At 40.6% G+C, this 18,299-nt stretch overlaps 1 protein-coding gene across 1 annotated transcript in view; it reads right to left on the bottom strand.

Moving 5' to 3' along the window:
* Positions 1-18,299, bottom strand: part of CLVS1 (clavesin 1) — a 150,362-nt gene that overhangs the window by 115,490 nt on the left and 16,573 nt on the right. The window contains exon 2 of the mRNA XM_006019128.1: positions 1,213-1,387. Coding sequence (XP_006019190.1) covers positions 1,213-1,387 — 175 coding nt within the window. The remainder of the gene's footprint in view (positions 1-1,212; positions 1,388-18,299) is intronic.

Raw genomic sequence — 18,299 nt, forward strand, 5'->3', positions numbered from 1 at the left:
CCCCCGTTGCCAATACCAGATCCAGTATGGCATTCCCCCTAGTGGGACCATGTACCTCCTGTGTCAGGTGGAGGTCCTGTACACAGGTTAGAAACCTGCATGAACGGTGGGACTTTGCCGTCTGCGTCTCCCAGCAGATGTCTGGGTAGTTTAGGTCCCCCATGACTACCGCCTCTTTAGCTTTTATGGTCTCTGAGAGCTGCCTCAGGAGCCCCGCATCTATTTCTTTCCCTTGATGTGGGGGTCTGTAGCAGACCCCTACCACCAAATCCCTTTCTCTTTGCCCCCCATGTAGCCTAACCCACAATCCTTCTACTTCCTCATCCTTGGATTCCGTCTTGATTAGGGTTGACGTATATTGCTCATTGACATAGAGCGCAACCCCTCCCCCTTTTTTCCCCACCCTGTCCTTTCTGTACAATCTATAACCCTCAATATGTACTGCCCAGTTGTGGGACGAATCCCACCAGGTTTCCGTTAGCCCTACTAAGTCGTAGGTGTTTTGTGCAAGCAGGAGCGCTAGTTCATCCTGCTTGTTTCCCATGCTCCTAGCATTAGTATATAGGCACTTGAGCCCTGCGACTGGTGCCTTTGCTGCCCCCCCGCTCGGAGTCCCAAGGGGCCCCTTATTTCTACATGTGTCAAGTGCATATACCTCCCCTGAACTGGACTAATAATGCAATGTATGATGTTTTGTCAGGTGTGGAAGAAGCATTCCACAGGAAATTAAAGGCGTCTGGATGACAATACTTTGATTCCCAAAAGGAGTCTTCCCTCCCTCTTACCATTCTCCCAATCTCAAAAACTTTTGAGAGATGGTTTCCACCCTGTTTTTATCTCTTAACAAGCACAACTGTTCTCTCCTTCTTCCAACAGCCTGCATATACATCTGCACCCACACATGTACTGCATGCTTCATAAAACAGATGTCGCAGGATTTTTAATCCCCACGAGTTCTCGGATGGATTAAAACTCAATTCTCTAAGCATCATTCTTAATTGCTACACCAAGTAATATATGCTTATGTTAACCATCATTTACAATGTAAACTAAAGCAATAGATAGTCAAATATAAACACCTGAAATTCAGGCTGAGCTACACCTGGATGGCACTTCCATGACTTTTTGATTGTTTTTTACACCTGTGTCTGGCTCAGTAACTGCTGTAACAAAACCCAGGTGGTATGTAGGCACCTCTCACATTCTACATACCTGTAACCCTTCAATGGCCAGCTTGAGGATGGAAGGTGTTAGCTTGGAGGCTTGCTTGAAGGAGAAATTGCTCCAATCTATAATTAAAATGAAGCCATTTATCTGAAGTTCTTGATCTTCAATGAGAATTTCCAAGGATAACAGAATAGCCCGTAGAATATCTATGAAGGAATTCCTAAGACCAAAGCAGAAATACAAAAGGGTTGAAAATGCAGATATGTCATGGATTTCACATACATAAGGGGCTAAATGATTTATTTTAAAGATGTTCTTTTAAAAATACAGTCATTTTAAAACATACTGCCAAGGTTTTTCTGTTAGAAAACACACATTCTAATATTTCATTTGATAACTTGTGTTTTCTAAGGAGTAAAATGGACTTAGTTAAATCCCAGATCTTTGTGTGGCATCATTTGTAATAGATTTTAGTTAAGTTACATTGGGAAAATATTTCTCAGTAATAAATTAAACAGCTTTAGGCTATCAGTTTAAACTTTAAACTCCTGAACTCTTGGGTACATTCCAAAAGTCTACTCTAGCATCTACACTATTAGGAGGAAGATAAGAAGCAGAAGGTAACTCTGTGTATGACTCACATAAATGACTTTGTTATAAATAAAAGAGAAGCTGTCTGACTTGTTGTTCCATAAGGAGGGGAAAATTTTAGTCAGACTTCAGACACTGCTCAGCTTATATGACTCAAGCACAAAATAACAGCTCCAAATAGGAAGTCTGTATTAATTAACAGCTAGCAATTAGTAGTTGCAAGGTTTTCCTTATCACAAAAAGAAAAATTAGAAACTTCATTAGTTATGAATGTGGAAGGGAGAGAGACAGAGACCAACTGAGAATAAAACACTGAACATTTTCCCTTAACATGTCATGCTGGACTGACAAACTTGAGTCTGATTTGTACCCACTTACAACATTTTTACACATGCTTAAGTCTGTTAACTTGAAGGGAATTATTCCTGATTTACACACGTGTGAGAAAATAATTAAACCCTATAGGTTCTCCTTAACACCAACTTGAGAAATGAGACAAGAAATTTGTACAGCCTTTTAGTGAAGAATGAAGTATAACCTTCCAGATGAAACTGATGACATTATACTTGTAATCCTTATTATTTTTGCATTATTCTTAAATTTCTGAGTTTTCTGCTCCTGTGGAAAGGTAGCTGCCATTTTGCTACAGGAAAGATAAAGAATGTAGTCTCACATAGAGACATTAGATGTGCTCTTTTCTACTGCTTTCTTTAGTTTAAAAAGAGTCATTTTAAACCTAAAGTTATATGATTTCAATCCGTATATGGAAAAATAAGAGGTACTCATAGTCCAAGAAGACTGGAACCTTTCTTTCCTCCCCCAATACATGAGGCCATACTTATCCCTTTTTAGAAGTAAGGACAACTCTGCTGACCCATGTCAGAGCTGAATTGTGTTCTTGGTCTTTTTTTCTTTTCCTTTGGCAATTTTTGACCTAAAAGTGAATAATTCTTTCCTGGAGAAACTACATCTTGGAAAGTCAGTTTATTTTCTGTGCCTCTTTGTTCCTTTGGTGTAATGCACCAAAAAATATTTTCAAAAGTCTAATAGCTGAGGTGATTTGATATTCACAGAACTTACTGGTGTCACTGAGATCGATGAAAAACTCAGTTTGGATTGAAAGTATGTTTGGCTTTGCTGGCATTGGGCTTCAATGCACCACAGCAAAAGTAACAGGACAACCTCAAACCTAACCAAATTGTACAGAAAATATGAATTGGAAAGTCAAACAAATTCACAAAGTGAATTTGAAACTAAGTCAAACACTAAGGTGTTTCTGCCTTAGTGCTTGGGAAAGCACTAAGGCAGAAACACAACATTGAGTTAACTTGTTTCTCAACAGAACATTTATCCTGATTTCCTTAAAAGTGTGATGTGCAAAATGCATATATCACTTTTTCTGTAGAAACATCATCCACGTGAGGTCTCCAGAACTACCCATCAATCCCTTGGCCAACTATAGACAGCCCTGAATTCCCACCCTTAGACTGTGAGTGGTCAATTAACCAGCAATAGCATTCTTGTCTGATCATGGGAGGGTTGCTACACCTCAATTATATCTAAACTGTTTTTAGTCAGGATCCACCCCATTTACAATGGGGATAATTTTGTGTAACCTCATACATATGGTTGCTGGTGTTTATATGCCTGTAATTAACAGGGATCCAGGATTTAACATGCCTCAGCTGCTTCATGGTAACTGTCCCTGTGCCTGTCCCAGTGAAGGCTAAACTGGGGCAGCCTTTCTCTGAATAAAACAGGCTTAGCTTGGTTTAGCTTTCACTGACCATAATCTAGAAACAAATACAGCAGAGCAGCTGAGCCACGGTAAGTCCCTACACTTTGTTAATTGTGGGCATAAGTCCATGTGCCTGCAATTACTCCACAGTGGACATGTCTATTAATGCAAAGCAATAAACTACAGCACAGTTTGTGCCAGAAGTTATTGCTCCTGGGCACAGCATTTGCAAATGCACCTGCAAGCACAGCACACTGAGCCAGGGCAGCACAACCCCAGCTGGCAGGAAGCCCAGGGGATCTGCCTGCCAGCCTGGGGCTGCTCCTGCCCAACTCAACATGATGTGGAGGGGCTGACTGAGGCACAAGTGTGCTACAGTGCAGGGCTAGCTGACATGCAGCCCCACACGGTAGCATCCTCATACCCCAGTCACTGTCTACATGTGCATTGCAGCAGAGCAAATAACTCTGCCTTAGAATAGTACTTGAGTCGGGCTGTACTATCCTATGGCAGAGTTAATTAGTTTGCTCTGGCCTAATAGCACCGCATGTGTAGACAGTGATGCTTTACTGCAGAGCTACTTAGTCACCTTTGTAGTAAAGTGTCTTTGGAGAAGCACCTAGTACAAGGGTAGGCAACGTTTTTTGGCCAGAGTGCCAAAAAACCCACAATGTCTACCTTGGAAAGTGCTGGAGTGCCAACATGCCGGAGCCCAGAACGGCTGTTTGCAGCCTTGCAGCTGCAGGTGGCCCACAGAGCCCAGTCTGCTTGCAGCAAGGCTTACAGCCTCCCAGCTGCCTGCTGGGAGCAGCCTGGGCTCTGTGGCTGGCAGCAGCTGCTTAGACCCTGGACTGGTGGTGGTGTGCCGAGCAAAATGGCCTTGTGTGCCATGCTCAGCACGTGCGCCAGGGGTTGCTGACCCCTGGCCTAGTGTGTAAATGCAGGCCAGGGTTGGATGGGAAGAACTTACACAGAACATAGAGGCAATCTTTTTAACTTAATGGAGAATGCCACTTGACATTGAAGCCCTCTGCTTCCTAATCTTGTGGCTTTCAGCTAAATCATTCAGCTACTTGACTTGTTTTGCACCCAAATATTTTCTCATGCATTTACACACATTCATTTCCTAGTACCCCATATCTTTGGTTCCTTTGCTTCTCTGTCCCCACCCCAGTTTAACACACTTACAAAAAGTGAAGTAAATCACTATTCCAAGAAAAGGAACTACAATAGCTCTGTATGGATTCAGCATGGAATCTATTTCAGTGAGCTATTAATGACTCAAAAGTTTACATCCCCTTGAACAACAGAAGCAAGAAGGAAAAATGCCTATTCCATTAGGTTGAATGGCAAGGTATTAAAAAAGAGTGTCTTTTTTAAACACTCCAATAGAAAATGGGAAGTTGATCCAAAATAAGCTAGTAGTATGGAAGAATAATACCAAATAATATCGAGTCAGGTTTTGGTAGGAGGTTCAGAGCGTGGGTAAGCCGAAGAATTGCTACAGGAGTAAGCAGCCTATGAAAAACGTTGGAGAACCAGGATGCAAAAAGAACATTGAAGGGGGAAAGGACTTTGCAGAGAAGCTAAGAGATGTATTTGCACTACTATGCATGCTGGGGAAATACTTAGCTAATAAAGATGAAGTCTTGGAGACTGAGGAGTTAGAGAGGAGAGGCTCAAAGAAACTGATAGATTTCTAAGTAGATGGTGTTCCCCTTGACGTTTGAAGTCACTATACCCAATCTATAACTTAAGCATGCATTTAGATTAAAGGACATGAATAATACTTTGCTGAATCAAAGCCATTAATATCAGATAGAGAGAGATGCTAACAAAACATGTAAACTCCCACTAAATTCTGAGGCTATCCCAAGGACTGAAGAGCAGCAAACATTGTACCTATCTTCACATAGAAACTAGGTGTGATGCTGGGATCTACAGGATGTGACAAACTATAGGTTTTATTGTAATTTTCTGTTTAAAATGTGTTGATGTTTTACTAATGTTTTGTGCCCATTTCCTTGATTTCCCTGATTAGCCTGCGCATGGGGAATAAAGTCTTAATAGAGGCTTTGCTAAGTGCCAGAGCTGCCTAGAGCAGGGACAAAAATTGGTAGATCTTCAGCATCAACAGAGACTTGAATAGCTTCGTTGAAACTACAGCAAAGGCGGGATTGCTGGTGACATTGAGGAGGCTCCAGGGAGACATGACAGTGGACAGTGCAGGGTGATGTGTTGGCTGGTGGGTGGTGGTCTGAAGAGAGATACCAGCTGAGCAGCTTTGGGGCTCTGGGCTTTGAGGAAACAAGTGAGCAACTTTGTGGTGCTCAGCTCTATGCAGGCTGGCTTGTGAATAGATGGGCTGCTTCACACTTGGGAGGGGGACAGAGAACCTCTGGCTGGGTGGCCTTTGTCTTCATTGAAGAGGAACTTTCTGTTTTGCTGCTTGGAACTTCAGGGTATATTTCTCTCTTTAACAAGAGGCAAATTCCCTCTCAGGAGCTGAACTAGAATGCAGTTCCTTGATTGAGGCAGGGCCACGGAAAACCAGGAAGGGTCAGGGATTGCAAGGCTAAGGTCTCCGAGTTGGAAGGAGTTAGGGATTCCCCTTCCCTAAAGGGGGCAGGAATCTGTGGTAGACTATTGAATATTACTTCAGTAGCAAATAAATCAATGTAAACAATAATTAGAGACATATACATTACTAGGTAAATGTAATATAACAGGGGTAACTGTTCCTATGTAGTAAAAGTATGGAATATCTTCCTAGTCTATGGTAGTATTTAGCAAATGGAACCAGAATAGTGGACAAAGAAGGAGTTAGAGTAAATTTATTCCAAAATAAATAAACAAATGTTAACAGACTTTCAGAAGAAGAAAAACTTTTAGCCTAAGTTGCACAGAGTAGGTAGTAAAATTTTGCCATAAATTAGAAATGAGGTAAGTTACAACTTTCCTTCCAAAGATCAAACAAAAAGAAAAATCCACCACAAGAAAAGAATAGAAGAAAACAATTGATGTTCAACTTGGGCAAAGGTTTACAGTATGATACCACACTAATTCCTACTAGGAATCATTCATTGATAAATGAATCTCTTTTCAGTACTATTTGGAAAATATCAATCCTTGATTTATTAACTGGAAAAGAGGGTGATGAGCCATATGTTTTTGTAGGCTAATCAAAAATAAAGAAACTGTGAGATGCTTCATAAAGACAAAGGTAAATGAGGAGCACTGTCACTGAGGGCCTCGTTACATGGCAGACTTTGAGCTGCTCACATGTTAATCACTGTGGGTGGGTCTACACGAGAAACTTTGCTGCACATTAGACTAATCTAATGCACAATAAAGCATCACTGTCTACACCTTGCTGGCAATTACTGTGCATTAAATTAGTCTAATGCACTGTTTGCTAGTACCAATACATACAGATACTAGAAAAACAGTGCATTAACTAATGCTCAGAAGTGCATGTGTAGACACTGACTGGGAGCAAATTGCTCCTGGTCAGCCCAGGCAGCAGGGGGCCACAAAGGCTGCCTGGCTAAGCCCTCAAACTCTGGGGGTGGGAGAGAGCTGTCCTGGCTCTGGGAGCAGCTCCTTCCCAGCCACAGGGAGAGCAGGGCTGGCCCCAAGCCCCAGGATGTGGGGGGAGCTGTCTTGGCTCCAGGAGTTGTGAATCTTGGATTGACAACCTGCAAATCATGGCTTGCTACACTTATGTAGTACCTCATGGACTTCAGTGAGGTTTTATGAGAGTACAGCAGTTAGTTCAAAGCTGTTTTGAGGAAGAAGTACTCTCTTCTTACATATAAAAGACATCCACCACAATGAAGCCCCAAAATGATTGGATCTTCTGAAACCTAGTATAATATTTCTATAAAATAAAGATAATGACTCAGCAGTTTCCTGGAATCGTTTCAGCATTGTAACTTTATGATGTGTTGGCTAAGACTGGTCATCAATCTCCAGTTTTAAAGGATTCAGTCAGGGAGCAGAGAAAGCACTTTGCAACTCAGATAATGCAACTTTGCCAAAAATAACGAACAGTCAAACAGAAGAGTTCACAACCAGCCAAGGTGCTGAAAAATGCTCAGATTATATAGCTAAATTCTGAATAACATATACACTCACAGAACTAGGTTTATTAGCTATAGATTAATAAGCAGAGAAAAAGAGCTACATTCACAGCAGTTTTGAACACTTTCAGCTATTTTATCTAATCCCCTGAAAAATATGAGCAATTTAGTAGCACACTCAAACTGGAGATATCACTTACAAGGTAATCCTAGTTTTTATTGAGGAACAAATTTATTTTCCCATCACAGTACTTCAGTATCTGCTTTTCTCTCTACACGACTAGAACATATAGATATGAGATCACTAGTGGGAAAAAATGCAGTATTAAATTAAGGCATTAATTTCAATTCACTCTTCTCTAGCATCCAGTTTAGTCAACTGAGGGTGTCACTGTATGTCAGCTTCAAGCAGACAAGTGTAAGTGTTTTGTAACTGGAGTTCAGCAAGTTATTCTATTCAAGAAGTGTATAAGATAATGAATATTGTTCCCAAATAAACTTACATGAGGGGTAAAGGAAATGGATCAGGGTAGTAGCTTGTCTGCCTCTAAAATCCTTATTTCATTTGAGTATTAGCAATAAGAGTTGGTGAGAGAAGTTTCAGCTCTAACAGATATTTGTCCATATCACAAAACTACCATTACATGATTAGATACATGGACGACATGTGCGCACACCCCCCCCCCTCCCCAGCAACCAGTCAGCAACTGGCGGGGGGCGGGGGGGGAGTCCCTCTGCGGCCAGTCACACTTACCTGGAAGCGGATGCTTCATCCAGTGCTCCCACTCCCCAGCCAGTGCTCTCAAGGGGGTACCAATGCTCTGACTGCCCCATCCCCTGCCTGCCACCTAAGTGGGGAGCACAGCCTGACAGGGGGTGCACATGCACCCCCATGTACCCTCTACACATCACCACTGATTAGATAAGAGACAGTTCCCCACAAATGTCCTCACTGACTTCAAATTCCTCTGAATCTTTGAGCTTTCTTAATGAATTTAAATAATTTCAGCCCTTAGAAAAAGATTGCATAATAGTGTTTGTATCATTCAATTTTGCCCCTCAGTGGATGTGTCTACACATGCTGTTGATGCACAGCAATAAACTCTGGCGCAGTTCATGATGGAGTTTGTTGCTCCTGGGTGTTGTGTTTGAATGTACACCCAGGACCGCAGCATGCTGAACTGGGTTGGAGGAGCCCTGACTGGCAGGGGGCCTGGAGGGTCAGCCTGCCAACACGGGGCTGTGCCAACCTGACTCAACATGCTATGGAGGTGCTGGCTGGGGCATGAGGTTGCTCCGATGCCAGGCTAGCCGGCAGGCAGCCCCCACACTGAAGTACCCTTATGCCCCAGCCAGCTCTGTCAGTGCCTACATGTGCATTGCAGTGCAGAAAAAAACCCCGCCACAGGACAGTACTTGTATTTACAAGTATTAACCTGTGGTGGCATTTATTAGTTTACTGTGGTGTAATAGGGCCGAATGTGTAGACACTGAGACTCTACTGCAGAGCTAATTAGGCTACTCTTCAGTAAACATCTCGTAGATGCATCCAGCCAATGCTTCTTAGATGTAACATATATTCACCACATTATGTTTCTGCTTGAGGTCCTTTTGCATACAAGTATTTATGACACTTTTTTGCTACTACTCTTTATTTCACTGGAATACCATAGCAACCAGCAGCCTCTGCATTACACAATTTGCATTCAACCCTATGTTACAAATCTCTTCATACATATATTTGGTTATGTATAGCTACAGACACCAAAAATCTAGTTTGTCCTTAGTTTTAGGGTGCAAAGTCTGAGATATAAAATAAAGGTAAGGACATACACAACCCCCATCCTACAGGTAGAGGTAGACCACAGGAATGATGCCTATTTTGTATTTCTGGGGGTATAAATTATCCCAGAAGTATCTAGAAAGTAAAGGCAAGGAGGAGGTGGGCCTATAGCTTGCTGCTTCTTTATTTTCTCTGCCCATGTCCTGCAGAAAGGAGCACACTGTGCAACCCTCTAATACAGCAGTTGAAAGGATGGTGCTAAATGCCTACTTCTGTGCACTGTCTACAGCAGTGGTTAGACTCAAGGCACCCTTGGAACATGGGAGCTCTTTGTTTTCTCGGTTTTTTAACTATGGAAAAATAATAGAGTAATTCTTCTTTTGCAAAGAACCTAGAATGACCACAACAGGTCACAATGTTTTTAGCTCTATGGGTTCCTATTTGAAATCTCTGGGTTCATCTTGTGGAGCTTATGTAGGTGCTTGCACACCAAACTGCTAATATTGTGCAGCACCTGTGACACCCTGCAACACCCTTAAAGACTCTTATTGCACGCTAGGGTGTTGAGGCCCACTGGCCCACTGCCACAGAGCAATGAAAATCCCTCTCGGGTCTCTTGTTGGACTTGATCATGAACAGTTCTGACATTACTAAGCAACCTGTCTGAGTCCAACAGAGACTTTAGCACATGCTTAACTTTAGCATGCAAATAACACCTTTATTCAATGGGACAACTTAAATACTTAAAGTTACTTGAACATCTTGGTGTTTTTGCTAGCCTTTCAACAACATACTCAGGACTTTGCTGCACCAAAAGTCAATGAATGAGCTATGTGTTACTCCAGGTAGATCCTATAATCTAACATGGAGTGTAACATGTTCTCCTGTTGTGATTTTTAAACAGAAAAATACTGCTAAAATATTCTATTTTAAAAATTATTTAGTATCCAAAAACTACTGTGTTTACTCATACCATGTGCAACTTTCCCCCAGAATTGTATTGTTTAAGCAAAGAAGTTGATTTCTGCACCTGAATAGAAGCACGGGGATGCTGGAATAGATGCCATGAGCTTTTCTCTCCTCCCTGCCCCATGCAAGAGGGGCAGAGTCCACTTCTCAGTGTCATTTACCCTCTCCCTGTTAAGGTTAAACCTGAAGCTCCAGAGCTGCAAGGAGAGTGTGAATGACACTAAGTTGTGAGTGACACACCACCCTCCTGCATGCAGCTAGCATTCAGCCATGGTTACGCCATGCTGTGACAGTTAAGATTCTCAAAAAAAATTTTTTTTCTTTATTCTGCCATACCAAAACAAGGTGTGCGTCTTATTGGGAGTGTATGGCATATGAGTAAATGTGGTATGTTGGACCTACACTACACTTAGACTTCACTGCTTCTGCCAGTGATAATTTGTTGATGATATTGTTTTTATTTTATTTAAGTGTATCTTGAGCTGGTGGCAGGACTTACAAATTCTGAAATAGTCCCAAGTCCAATTCAGTTATAACAAAGTACTGTAATGATTTAACTACAGGAGACAGTACTTTGTATGAGCAAGAGAGGGGCAATCCCTTGACCCTAATTTCTGTAGAGGCACTGACTTTAGTGTATACTGCAGAATGTTATTTTGGGGATTTTTTTGCTTAATTTAAATTCTTCTGTGGGATCATAAGAAATGATATGTTGGGACATACCAATTATCTATCTGGTCTAGCATCCTGCCTCTAATAATGGAAAGTTCTGGAGATTCCAATAAGAGTGCTTTAAACTCCTTCCATGTACCTATACTATAGCCTCCAAGGACCACTATAGAAGTGGTAGTTATAGTAGTAGTAGTAGTAAGTAACAACCACAACCACAACAACAGTAATAATAATATGGGGAAATGTTCTCTTATTCCCAGAGGGTGGATTGCTTATGCTTGAAAGAATTAGGATTTATGGTTTTTGTTGTTTTATTCTGTCCTGTGTAATTGCAGTCTTGTCTTATTCATACTCTGCATTGTAATCTGCTCCTGAACCATACTAAGCTTTTTGCCTCAATTTCTTGCATCAATGAGTTCCACAAGTTATTTTTCATTATGAGAGAAAACTGATTTCCTTCTGTGCATGTCAAATTTACTGTTTAATTACACAGAATGCATCCTTGTTCAATTATATTAGGAAAGCATAAACAGGGATTCAAAGCCAGCTTTCTTTGAACCATATACATAGCTCTATTGTATTTCACACTGCCTTTTTCCTTTCTGATTTGTATAGTTCTAGGCCTTTTAATTTCCCCTGTTATGTACACCCCTCTCACTCCAATCTCTAATGAATTATTTTCATTGCCATTTTTATATGTTTATAAATATTACATGCACTATCTTTTTAAGCTTATGTGACCCCAAGTAAATTCAGTAGCTAAGGTGAGTTTCGAATGTCAACATACAGAATGGCATATGCCATCCTTTTCCATTATTTTTTTTGTCTTATTGTTCATGTAGCTTAACACCTTCTTTAATTCTCTGTTTCTTACTTGGTCTGTCCATAATGACTAGAGTTTTTTTCCCTGAGAAGTTAAAACTAGTTTAAAATAGGGAACAAATGACCTGCATACCAGAGGTAGTCAGATATTAAAACTTGTAACTTTCTACATTGAACTATATTTCCTGCATAATTAACTAGGATTCTCTAGTTCTGTGATTAAGATGCCAGAGTTAATCACAATCCATTCTAATATTGACTAAACTATAGTACTTTTTAACTGTGTATTTTTCAAATCATCATTCAATTTACTTATATTCACAACAAAGCCTTTATTAACCTTTGCTGATAATTGGCCCCTACCACAAATACATGGGCCTCTCAGAAACAAGGACACTAGGTACCCATGGCTGGGGAAAACTTCATCTATGTTGTTCTGTGAAGGCTTGTGTGCCTGTGAAAGAAAGCAGTAGACAGTCTCTCAGATGCACTTGGTTATATCTGTCTGAGAAAAAAAGCCACAGAGCTAGATTGTAGGTTTAGTGCTGATTGAAAGAGACTAGTAACTATGGGCAAAGAAACCATCCCAGGTTTTCCAGTTCAGTTTCTGCTGTGTTCAGGGAAATAGGATATTAGACCTTCTTTGCTTAAAAAAGTGGGAATCACAAAAATGTATCACAAAAGAACATCTGATTCATTTCTTATAATTTTTCCTCCATTGGAAATAACCCATAATACCTGAGGTTGCTAACCTCTGCAGTAATGTATAGAAATTAAAAGCACTAAAATTATATAACAAAACATTCTATAGACAAGGAAAACACAAAACATAATTAGTTACTTTTGTGATGTTACACATGTGATGCCAATAAATGAAAATGTGTATCTTGGACTTGGAATTGATGTCTGTGATTTATGGAAACAATTACATTTTTAAGGCCTTGTTTTGTGAAAACAGCACAACTTGCGGTGGAGGAAAATATACAGGACATAGAGAACTTCGCATTATAGCAAGTGGAGTCAATCCTTTGCAAGATTTGATTTCCAAAAACTGTAATTTGGTATCATGGGACTCCTTGATGAAATTGCTAGGTTTGTTGCCTGCTTTTTATTTTGTTATTGTCTTGTAGTTGCATTGCATTAAACATGGAAAAACAACATGCAAAAACTATTCATATTGATTTAAGCACTTTCATATGGTACTTTTGGTATAGTTGAAAATCTTTTTTTTTAATTAAATGTAACTATAGTGTATATACTTTTCTTTAATGCTATAGCTTCTCAAAAATATTAATAAAAGGTCTTCCAAAAAGACCAAGATTCAGAGGCAAAATATAGCAAATCCAGCTTTTACAAGATGAATCCCAATATATTTTTATTATTTTCCTTTTGTTGTGAAACATACACAAGGGAAAAGAGAGAGCGAGAAAATATTTCCATCCTCTTGACTTCTGAACTTACAGACAGAAAACTCTTCTACTCCATTATTTTGCATTCAACTGACTCAGCTTTGGTTGACAATTTTAAATCAAATGAAACAGTATTTAACATTCAAGTAAAGTACACTGGCTTCACTTCTATGCAAAGAGTTTGTTTGGCTACTTAGGCCTTGATTCAGTCAGGTACTTGAGCAAATACCTAATGCGAAGTATGTAGATAGTTCCATTGATGTATTTTGTTTCTTCAATTGACTTTAGTAGGACTATTCATATACCATCTTTACCTAAACACAAGATGACCCTGAATTTAAGATGACCCCAAAGATTTAGAATCATAGAAATTTTGGGTTGGGAGGGACCTCAGGAGGTCATCTAGTCCAACCCCTGCTCAAAGCAGGACCATCACCAACTAGATCATCCCAGCCAAAGCTTTGTCTAGCCTGGTTTTGAAAACCTCCAAGGATGGAGCTTCCATCACCTCTGGGTAACCTGTTTCAGTGTTTTTACTACTCCCCTAGTAAGAAAATTTTTCCTAATATCTAACCTAAACTTCCCTTGCTGCAACTTGAGACCATTGCTCCTTGTTCTGTCATCTGCCACCACTGAGAACAGTCTAGCTCCATTCTCTTTTGAACCCCGCTTCAGGTAGTCTGTGATTATATTCTAGAAATAGAAAATTTATACAGTTGTTATAATTTTCCATGTATGGAGTCTCATTATTGGAGTATCATTTTAAATTTACCCTTCCCCCCCTATGGCAGGTGATAGGGGGAGAGGTGATGAGGAGGGCTGTAGGGGGCTAGGTGGTGTGGGAGAGGTAGTAGATGGGCATGTGGTAGGGCAAGCAGTGGGGGGCACTAAGAGGGCGAGCAGTGGGGGACAGGCAGTAAGGAGGCAGGTGGTAGGTGGCAGGCAGTGAGAGATGCAGGCAGCTTTCTCCCTGCTGCCTGTCCCCCACCCTCCTCCACCTTACCCTCCATTGTGCCTGTCCCCAACAGCCTAAGGCCCCCCAACCCCACTTCCCCTGTCTATATAAGAAATGCTTACTGAAGCCAGTGGGCACTTCCAATGTGTCAAGATTTTAAATTTTAGGCCCTGTCCCACCCATCCAGAAGTCAGTGATTGCAATAGGAACAGGATTGAACACATGGCCTTTATTGTATTTCTAACTTATATCCAAACTATTAGAGGTTTAAATAAGAATCTCAAGAAACTGTGGTTATATATCTACTCACAGCAGGATGTGTTGCAAGATGGATGTGGGATGTAGGATTTAATGTGGCAATGCCCACGTCTCCTGTATGTGGGCCTTTCATTGCTTTGTATAGGCCATACATTCAAATCAGAACTATTAGTCATTTAGGACTTGCACATCAAAAGTAATATGAATGGGGTTTTGACAAAACTAACATTAAAAATGAACAATGCTACTAACTAAGAATAGATGCTTTTCAAGCAAGGAGACTTATTTGTGTTCCATTTCCGCCAACCTTTGCAATAAATTTGTGATATGGCCAAAATCCAGTAGGAATAGGCTAGTCATATAACGCTAAACTTAGCTTGTGATCTACTGCATGTAGAGTTAGAACCACCTACTCTGCAAATGAAGAATTTGCGAAGTAAGCTACCACACTACTCGCTTATGTTAATTTGTTTTCTTGACACACAATTAGTGTGGGAAAGAATGGATTTTTCCTAGGTACTTCATGATAATAAATAGGTATTTGGCATTAAATAAATGGTTGTAGAAATGTACATTGAGTCCTATCATAGGGTCAATTTTTGTGGTATCAAAAAGATTTGTTTCTCTTTGTGCATTTTGGAGCTTGAGTAATAAATTCAAATTGTTTCTAGTTTCTTAAGGATCTGAGCACCTGGATTCTTTAAGAAAGGGGTTTCAAACTTGTCTGGCTCCATGGCCAGATGAGTGGTGCAAGATCAGTGACAGGCTAGGTGGATGGTGCCAGGACAGCCTTGTGGGCCAGACTGGGCCTATGGATCCTTTGCCTCTTGGTCAGGGACCCAGCAGGAAGAAGCCAGGCAGCATGGGCACTTGGCTGCTGTCATGGAAACAAGCCATGGTGCCAGGTTTCTTCCCATGAAGATGCTGGAGCTTTAGTGTCCCATCTCTCACCTGAACACTTGGCTACAGGCACAGGAAGATCCCCACCATCAAAGCTGTGGGCCAGATGTGACCTAGTTCTGTGGACCAGACCCGGCCCATAGATTGTACATTTGACCTCCCTGCTTTAAGAGTCAAGTAAAGGTGAAAGAGGACACAGGATCATATACCATTCATATACCATCCCCTAAATTCGGTGGGCAGGAAGTCATGACCAGGATATCTGGCCACTGTTATAGTGGTTATTAGAAGGAGTCTCTTAGGACTTACTGTGTCCCTGGCTGACAGTTCTGTATCAAAGTTTTCATCTAGTTTTGCTTTTGGTAGGCAGGCAACATAGCTCATTCAGTTTCTATAACTGTGGATCAGCTGCAGAGAACTTCCCTCCTACACTGCTCTCCTTGATCTAGCTTCAAGTCCCCAAATCCATGTAAGGCAGCCAAGGGAGAAGAGGAAATTAAACCTTAACATCATTCCCATGGGTAACAGGGTACCTCAAAGGAGGAACTAAAGCTGACACACATTATTTTGAGACTCAAAGGCAGCACTGCACACCAATGCTTTTAGATGAGAAGACTGGGGAGAAATTCTAGAGCTGGGGAAGAAATATTTCTTTTCCAAAAGAAAGAGTCTTCTTCCTCTTCAGGTTCTGGCACTTGATTAGCATTGAAAAAAATGAGTTCCTTTCCTCTTTCTGCCACAACTTAATTGTGTTATGTAACCATATCACTTTATCTCATCATGCCTCAGTTACCCATCTGTAAAAGGGAATTAATAATGCTTCCTTTTTATCCTCACTCTCCATTTGTCTTGCCTATTTAGATTGTAATCATATCTGGGTCAGGTGATGATTCATAAAATGTGCTTGTGCAGTGCCTAGCACACCGAGACCCCAAACTCAGTTGAGACCTTGGTAGTCTAAAATAAGTAAATAAAGATAATAATAGATGTTTTAGATTCACTTGGCAGTCAGTTGCTTCAGAATTGCTAAGATTCACCTACTTTCCCTTTATATATTGAATTAAATAGATAATCACCTATTTGCCTGGCTGTTATTATGGGAAATTGGATTTATTGCATATCTGTTTCTAAGGTACTCACTTGGGCTGCTGCCTACAGTTCTTCCCCTAATAACACATTCTGCAGCCTCAGAGCACTGCCAGTATATATTTCAGTATTTTTACAGCCAAAATCTTAACTCAATTCAGATCTTAATGGGACAGTGCAGTCTCCAGACCCAGTCTCCAGACCCAGTCTCCAGACCCAGCCCACTGGGATTGCAAAGAAGTCCATAGTTCTACTTTAACAGACCTGATAGATTCCAAGGAGAATATGGAAAAGGCTTGTGGGTTATATACTCAACTGCACCAGAAAAGCACTCCAGGGTATGTGAAGAAGGACGAAAGTGAATGTCACTTGGATGGAGTAGTCCCCAAGGACTGTTGATAGCTGGGATAGTCAAAGCACTCTAGCCATGATCTCTGCTGCAGTCACACTTCTATATGCCACCTTATGCAGTGTCATAAGGCATTCATATGGCACCCAAGTGATCCCTACATGAGGATAAGGCAGGACAAGGTGGTAACTTAGAAACTACCTTGTTCAAAAAGGCATAAGCTTTTGTAAGCAACAGACTACTCTGTCAACTGCAGTGAGTGAATTCTCAGGGAGCAGAGGCAATAAATAGAAAGGAATAAAGTAATTTAAATACAAGGAAAGGGAAAGGGGTAGTTTTGGTGTGAGGTGAATGTGTGTCAAAGAGATCAAAAGAGCTAAACAAAGCAGTTTATCCAGTGAGGGACATAAGGATTATAAAAGCTATGGTAATGGGATGAGAACTCAGAGTTCATTTTGAAACCATACTTAACCAGTCAATGATTGTTTGTTCCACAATTTTGTGTTCATGTTGTTTTTTTTAACTTTTTATTGTTTAAATCCAGTAGTAGAATTTCCATGGAGGTTAAAGCATACTGTCCACGCTTTTGTGTTTTTCTGGAATTGTTGTCAAATGTGTTCATTCATTCGTTCATATAGAATTACCCTGTCTGTCCAAATTAGACAGCAGAGGGGTGCTGTGAGCAGGTGATGGTATAAATGCCATGAGTAGATGAGCAGGTAAATGAACCCTGGATATTATAATGTGTTGTTTGGTCTGGTGATTATGTGTTCTGGATATAGATAGCTAAGCCAGCTATAATTCTTGATTACTCCATTCTACAGAATGACCAGGGCTTTAAAAAACTGAAGTCACTTCACTCCCACCTTCAGAGGACAAAATCTATCTGAAAAATTCAAATGTATACATAACTGTCATTCATTTTCACATCATCTGCACATCAGCCTTCCCAAAATATCTGTGCATAAATCTTTTCCTTTAATGTATGGAATGCAATTATTTTAGGAAATGCCAGCAATTCAGCATTAGTTTCCTTGGAAGACTATTTTTTAAGTACTTCCTGAATGAAGAATCTGTACTGCAAGATGACTAAGGATATTGTAGGAGAGACAGACATGTTGCATCATGGCATTCTCAAAGAATAATTTGAATATCTGCATTAAAAGCCTCACAGTCAGCATGATATATTTGTTTGCTCAAGAAACCAACTAAGGTTTTGGAACTATCATTCTCATGTTAGCCTCTGGAGACTTTTTTTAAAGTGCCCAAAGCAGGTAGGAATCCCTTCCCTTTCCCCTCCATACTCAAAGGCAAGTCCTCTCCTCTCCCTTCTTCCCACTACCCCGATTTGTCTTTATCTTTCTTAAAGTGTGGTGCCTCAAAATAGATTCCAAATGATACCTTACCAGTCTTGAGTAAAGCACAGAAATTGCATCCCATGTCTGACTTACATCACCCCTGTTAATGCATCTCAGAACGAGATTACCTTTTTTTGCAACAGCATTGCACTATTGAGTC

The sequence above is a fragment of the Alligator sinensis genome, unplaced genomic scaffold (assembly GCF_000455745.1).
Source record: "Alligator sinensis unplaced genomic scaffold, ASM45574v1 scaffold860_1, whole genome shotgun sequence".
Lineage (NCBI taxonomy): Eukaryota > Metazoa > Chordata > Crocodylia > Alligatoridae > Alligator > Alligator sinensis.